Source organism: Penaeus chinensis, chromosome 12, assembly GCF_019202785.1.
Source record: "Penaeus chinensis breed Huanghai No. 1 chromosome 12, ASM1920278v2, whole genome shotgun sequence".
NCBI lineage: Eukaryota > Metazoa > Arthropoda > Malacostraca > Decapoda > Penaeidae > Penaeus > Penaeus chinensis.
This window is the reverse complement of record NC_061830.1, coordinates 36,577,739-36,584,888: the sequence shown is the minus strand read 5'-3', so window position 1 is coordinate 36,584,888 and position 7,150 is coordinate 36,577,739. Positions and strand designations below refer to the sequence as shown.

The 7,150-nt window shown below is 50.7% G+C and overlaps 1 protein-coding gene across 2 annotated transcripts in view; it reads left to right on the top strand.

Moving 5' to 3' along the window:
- LOC125030909 (sodium/potassium-transporting ATPase subunit beta-like) overlaps positions 1-7,150 on the top strand; it is a 22,700-nt gene continuing 15,550 nt past the window's right edge. Inside the window, exon 1 of one of the 2 annotated variants that reach the window (XM_047621253.1) lies at positions 1-157. In XM_047621253.1, coding sequence (XP_047477209.1) covers positions 52-157 — 106 coding nt within the window. In that variant the 5' untranslated portion in view covers positions 1-51. Of the gene's footprint in view, positions 158-454; positions 579-7,150 lie in introns of those variants that run through there. The other variant, XM_047621252.1, reaches the window with a different exon arrangement.

The following is a 7,150-nucleotide window of genomic DNA, read 5'->3' as shown; positions in this document are numbered from 1 at the left end:
ATATCGATCGCGTCCGCGTCCGCCGCAGTCGAGCAGCAACAGCCAGGCAAGATGGTGGAGTCAGAGCTTATGAAAGCGAACCGGGATGAAAGCTTTAAGACATTCCTTTGGAACCCAGAAACCAAACAGTTCCTCGGCCGTACCGGATCATCATGGCGTAAGTAGAGAACGTTAAGATCGGTTAGCTTTGAACGAGGTATCGCTAGCATGCTAGAAGGGGTAGGCCTACATCGCCACAGCACGGCCGGCCAGGTTGGTAGTCGGGGTTAAACTGAATTGCAATATTGCATGATCCACCGGCTCTCACCTGTGTGTGGGGTCAAGCATGCGCCTTGGACCTGGTCAGTCGATAGTGCAGGTGCAATGGGGGGGAGGGAGCTTCGAAAATTGGGGGAAAGGGGGGTTTTCTTGTGTCGCAGTGACTATCGTAGCCTTGCAACATTGGTGCAATAGGGCTTAGACTGTCAACATGGACGAAGAGAGGGCCAAGTTGTACGCTCATGGAAGTGGAGGTATTAAGAAGTTTCTGTGGAATTCCGAAGCAGGAACATGTCTTGGAAGAACAGGAATGTCATGGCGTAAGTAAAGACTACTTATTTGCATTTATTTGTGAAAGGATTTTTTTCCGTGTAGGCCTACCCGGCACGGCCTTTTTCTGTGTCCTCCATTTCTTCCTCCTCCTTGTCGAGGGAAAACGGCTCGTTTCCCCGAACAGCATTTACCTGTGTTTGTGGTACATTTTTCTGGAACGGCCAACCATATCCTCCGTTTTAGTCATATATTTTCTTTCTATTTTCTATCGATATTCTGTCTTCCTCCGTCGCCCCCCTGGCTCTGTGCCTTGTGCTGGGGCCATGTTGGCACTGTTTTCATGGCGAGAGAGAAGTTGGCACCGAGGGCCATGTTTCAGTGTCGGGCTGAATCAGAGCTTTTGTTGTTACCTCATGATAGAAATTTATGTAGGGGGCTGTATGTTGGTTATATTATTTTGATGCTATATATGCTCTGTATGGGTTGTGTGTTTTTTTTATTTCATATATAGACGGTGCCATTCCGTGTAGTATTCTTTTAAAAATAGTCAATGGAGTAATATGTGCCCCAACATATCAAGAAGCCGCCATGTTGTGACTCCGCATGCCAGGGCACAGCGTATACTAAGCTAGTGTAATGCAGGCAGTAGTACTCATGGGCTCGCTGTATATTTAAAGCACCGGTTTGTGCCTAATTCCTACCTTGGGTAGAGTCTACCCAGTCTTTCCATGTAGGTGCCACATTTTAAGTTCCTCTGAGTTGACCCAGCATACCTAAGTACTGTCATGTTGCCAGACTCGTATGAACAGTTTGACACGCCGATATGCGCTCGTTTCAGGGCACGGTCATGAACACTGATACCAGGGCACCTCTTACCAAGGACGACCGTCTTGGCACTGAATGTCAAGGTGCCGCCATGTCGGTAGGCACTCCATTCCGAGACACCTCCATGTTGGCATTGTATGTTAGGCTTTGCATGCCAAAGCGCTTCCATGTTAGCATCATTCTCGTCTTTCCATGCTAAACCGTTTTAGAGCTGCGGTTTAAGGCATTGAAGTCGGGGAGTGCCAGAGAGCGTGAAGGGGAACCGGCACCGGGTCAGGCTGTATCGATTCTTGCCGTGTTTTCACTCGATGGCCCTTGCGTTCCGTCGGCGCCGCTCAGTGCCGGGTGCTCGTGCTACTCGTTCGTTTTTTCTCGCCTTTTTCTCTCTTTTTTTTTCCCCCCGATCCTATTGTTGGTATCAAATCTCTCTCTCTCTCTCTCTCTCTCTCTCTCTCTCTCTCTCTCTCTCTCTCTCTCTCTCTCTCTCTCTCTCTCTCTCTCTCTCTCTCTCTCTCTCTCTCTCCAACAATGTCTTAACTTTTGAAAAGGTCAGGACTTGGGACTGTCTAAAGGCCATCTGTCCATTTTATTTATTTTCCATCTTTATTTATTTCCCCCCCCCCCCCCTTTCTCTTACATCGTTTTCTTTTTTGACAGCTCTATGCTTTCTCTTTCGCCTACCAAGAATTTTCTTTTCTCCTCGATGTGTATCTCCCCATTCTTCTCCGTTGTTTTCGAATTCCTCCTTCGTTTATCTCTCCCGTACTTTTCCATCTCTCATTCGTCTTCTCGTCGTCCTCTTCCTCGTTCTCTTCCTCAGTCCTTATCTTCTCCTCGTGTTATTATGCAAGACTCTCCGGGAGGGATCGGGGAAGCGGAGATAAGAGACAAACGCCTTATCATTTCGCCGGTCCAATGGGGGGGGGGGGGGGGTACAGGTAGGAGGAGGAATGGGGTCAAGGAGGAGGAGGAGGAGGAGCAGCAAGAGGGAGCAATGGGAGGGAAGGGGATAGAGGGAGGAGGAGGAGGTGGAAGAGTAGGGAGGGTGGGGGACGAGGAGTAGGTGAAAGAGGGGGGGGGGGGCTTGAGGGGATGAGTGGGGTATGAGGGGGGTGAGAATAAGGTTTATGTTTATCAGTGTAGTAAATAGATCCCTAGTTTAGTGCAGGCTTTTTGTGATTAGCTGCAGTGGAGACCGGGAAGGAGGGAGGGATGGAAGTAAGCAAGGAGGGAGAGAGAAGCAAGGGAGGAAGGAAGGAAGGAGGGAGGGAAGGGGGGAATCAAGGAAGGAGGGAGAGAGAGAGAGGAAAGAGGGAAGGAGGAAAGCAAGAAAGGAGGGAAAGTAAGAAGAAAGAGGGAGGGAGAGAAGCAAGCAAGGAAGGAGGGGAGAGGAGGGTGTGTTTGTGTGTGTGTGTGTTTGTGGTGGCGTGAATGATCAATACCGGTGGTGACCTGGTCTTCGTGGCTCGAGAGAGGTGAGGGAGGGATAAGACAGAGAGAAGAAGAAGAAAGAGAAATAAAAAACGTAACAGGGAAATAACCGAATGAAGGGAGGAATCCCAGAATGAAATGCGAGAAAGGGGAGGTAAGGTAAAGAGAAGCCTTGGAAGATGACGGTAAAAACAGAATTTATTCAAATGGAGAACTGGGGGATAATTGATTAATATTCGACATAATGAGTATAGAAAAGTAGCAGGAAAATAACCGATATGGAAGTGGCTTTAGGGGTAGAATAGAGAGGGGGTGGGGGGCAGAGGAACTGATAAGACAGCGTGCCGTAGAGCTGTTTGTGGGGGTGATAAGGAAGAAAGTCGGCGTTATGCTCTCTCCCTTATCGGGTCAAGCCTACCTGGGTGGCTCCAGAGCAAACAAACCCACACACGTGTACATGAGAAAAATAGGGAGAGGTGGAGATGGAGAACCGGGGTAGAGGGAGGGAGAGAGACGAATAGAGATAATGAGATGGAGGGAGGGAAGCGGCAGAGAGACGATTATGGAAAAATAGGCAAATGTGAGGGGGAGAGGGAGAAGGGGAAAAGGTGACATGCGATGAGTGAAACCTTTCTCCCCTCAGATCCCTCCTCCGCCCCCTTCCCCTCGTTTCCCCTCTGCTCACTCACCCCTCCCCGTCTTGTCGATAAATCGACCGCGCATTCTTCCAACTTTCCCCGTCCCCTCTGCTCCTTCTTCTCCTTCTCCTTTTTCTTCTTCTTCTTCTTCTTCTTCTTCTTCTTCTTCTTCTTCTCCTCCTCCTCCTCTCCTCCTCCTCCTCCTCCTCCTCCTCCTCTCCTCCTCCTCCTCCTCCTCCTCCTCCTCCTCCTCCTCCTCTTCTCCTTCTCCTCCTCCTCTTCTCCTCCTCTCCTCTCTCCTCTCCTCCTCTTCTCCTCCTCCTCCTCTTCTCCTTCTCCTCCTCTTCTCCTTCTCCTCCTCTTCTCCTTCTCCTCCTCTTCTCCTTCTCCTCCTCTTCTCCTCCTCCTCCTCTTCTCCTCCTCCTCCTCTTCTCCTCCTCCTCCTCTTCTCCTCCTCCTCCTCTTCTCCTCCTCCTCCTCTTCTCCTCCTCCTCCTCTTCTCCTCCTCCTCCTCCTCCTCCTCCTCCTCCTCCTCGATCTTCTTCCATTTCCTTTCCTTGCCTCGTGTTTATTCCGACTTCTTTCAATCGCGTCCCAATTAATAAACGCTTAATCCCTTTTGTTTGGCGGTGAGTCGTCGAATTGCAATTTCCTGCGTCTAATATCCGGCCTCGAGAGTTTGTTTGTTACGCAGCGAACACCGGTTTGTTTGTTCGACCGGTTTTTCACGACTGGCGAAAGGCCGGTGGTTTGTCGGGGCTCGCGTGCACTTGTTTCTTGATTGGTTGATTTATCGGGAGATTGATTGATAAGTTGGTCGATTAATGGATTGCGGAGGAGGCCGGCGGAGGAGGGGAGGCCACGGCGCGGTTCAGGGAAGTTGGCGGAGACACTGAGGCCAGTTTAGTGCTTTGACTAATAACAAAATAGGCCTAGACGGTGCCTAAAACCAGGGTACTGCGAAGGAAGATTATTCTTTTCACTGTTAAGGAGGTCGACGTTGATACTTGCTTGAGAGACTAAAGCACTTGTTAATGGAAGAAAATTGTTTTCACTGTCAGATAATTTTGGTGACTGTCAAAGGGAGAGGGGAAAGGAACTGAAGACATGTTATGGAGAGAAACAGCATAGTCATTATATGAAAATACGAGACTTGGCACTCCTTTCAGTGACAATATCCATGGCACTCGGGGTAGAGATTAGACACTGAGAGTAGCATTCGGTGGTATTACGCAAGACAAGTGTCTGGCGTCTCTCTGGAGGAGGGGGTAGGGGGGGAGGAGAAAGTGAGACTCCTTCGTCTACATTTGGGACACGCAGCGGCTAGAATGGCGTTAGGGTTAATTTCACCTTGTAAGGCAGTGCCGCCTCGACCTTGCTGCTGCGCTGTTATTCGGGGAGACGGTTGCGAGCTAACGTTTTATTCCCAATAATTGAGATATTCGCTTTATCGTTTTCCGAAAGCGGGAGATGATGCGTGGCTTAATATAAATGAGGATAATTCGACGAAAGAGGGAAGAGCCGACATGGAGATAGATGGGGTACGGCGTCTAGAGGAGGGTGGAGGGGGGCGGGGGGGGGGGCAGGTCCTGCGAACTTTCACTAGCCCATGGCAGCCGTAGCGAAGGTCTGTTACCAAACCACTTCTTTGCTAACTTGATGCCTTTGTCCAGCACCGCACACAGGAGACGTGTATGCCTATATAAAGCGATTTTTTGTTTTGTTTTTTTATCAATCGTGTGGACAATGGGCATTATCTGGGTTTGTTTGGACATTCATTCATCTTCGAAAAATGTCGCTCTCGCCGGCACCGGGAGCGGGGAACGATAATCGAGATTTCGCTTTGTATGTCTCAAAAGTTTTCTTTTCTCGCTGCTGTCGGGGAGCGTGATCAGCGTCGTCTTGCGGACAGAGGTCAATCGATTTGGAAAAGCGAAGTTGCGTGCGAAACAAGCGCTGGCCGGCTGGTCCCCCCCCCCCCCTTCCACGTCTGGTTCCCCATCCCCCTTCCATCCCTCCGCCCCTCCGCCCATCTCCCGCATTGCCGGCGGGGTCTGTCACTTCACAACAGCGAGCTCTGTTCTCTCTCTCTCCCTCTCTCTCCCTCACTCTCTCTCTCCCTCACTCCCTCACTCTCTCACTCCCTCACTCTCTCACTCCCTCACTCCCTCACTCCCTCACTCTCTCACTCCCTCACTCTCTCACTCTCTCACTCTCTCACTCTCTCACTCTCTCACTCTCTTCCCCCCTCTCACTCTCTCACTCACCTCCCCCCTCTCTCCCTCTCCCTTCCTTCGTCTCCCTTCTGAACAACAATATCACTGTGTACATAATACCACCAGTTTAACATCTGCAAAGGCATGATTGCGCTTTGTGGAGGCTGCGCATAGTACTCCCTTTAAAGAGCAGTTTTTGTTTAGTATTTGCAACAAGAGGGGAAACTTGTATGTATGTACGCTTGTGTGCGCATGTCTAAGTGTATATGTATTTGTGTGTGTGTGTGTGTGTGTGTGTGTGTGTGTGTGTGTGTGTGTGTGTGTATGTGTGTGTGTGCGAGTATGCGAGTATGCGAGTTGTGTAAATGGTGGGTTATGTGTTGTGGGTTGGGGACGTTGTGTGTAATAGTAGAACCAGTTCGCGTTTAGGACCCATGCTGCTAGTGGGTGGGTTGTTGACCCCTGTAGCCGGGAAGGAGTACTGGCCCTTCGCTTTTTTTTTCTCTCTCTCGCCTTTTTCTTTTTCTTCGTTTATTTTAGTATTTTTCTCGTTTTATTTCGTCTACGGTGGCTCTCGCAAGGGTTTCGCAGAGGGTGCCGTCTCCGACACTTGTCTCTCCGCCTTCGGTCGACGTCGCTACCTGCTTGGTTTCTCAATGGGGAACGGCGTCGTTGCGTGGCCTTGCGACACACGTGCACGCATTCTGTGGTTTGATTTCTCCTTCTCCCTTCTCCCTCCTCCCTCTCCCTCCCTCCCTCTCTCCCTGCCTCTCTCCCTCCCTCCCTCTTTCTCTCCCTCTTTCTCTCCCTCTTTCTCTCCCTCTTTCTCTCCCTCTTTCTCTCCCTCTTTCTCTCCCTCTTTCTCTCCCTCTCATCCTTTTTATCCCTCCTCTATCTTCTCCATCACTGTCATTGGCATCATCTTCCCCCTCCCCACTCTCATTTTCCTATATTCCTTATACCCCAACCCCCCTCCTCCCCCCCCTTCCACATACCCCAACGCCCCCGCTTGTCCCGGGGGGGTTGGGTAGCGAGCTTAAATGCGAGTCCAATTGTGCTCATGAGGCGAAAACTGGCTGGTGGCGATGAGCACAGGGCCGGACCATACCAGATGAACCACTTCATACGCTCACGGGACACCAGGCTACTAGGCGGTGGTTTGGTGTGGTTTTGGGTATGGGTATGGAGGGGAGGGGGTGGGTTGGGGTGGGGTGGGGTGAGTTAGGATGGAGAGAGGGATGTAGGTCAGACGCTGGCGAATGGGGTGGGGGGGGTAAGGAGGGGAGGTACTGTATCGTGTCGCCAGATTTGGTGTAAGAATCTCCTCTCTCTCTCGCTCTCCTCGCTCTTCTCTTTTCTCTCGCTCTTCTCTTTTCTCTCGCTCTTCTCTTTTCTCTCGCTCTTCTCTTTTCTCTCGCTCCTTTCCTCTCTTCTCTCCTCTCTTCTCCTCTCCTCTCCTCTCCTCTCCTCTCCTCTCCTCTCTCTCTAAGTCATGGGAGAGAGGGAGAG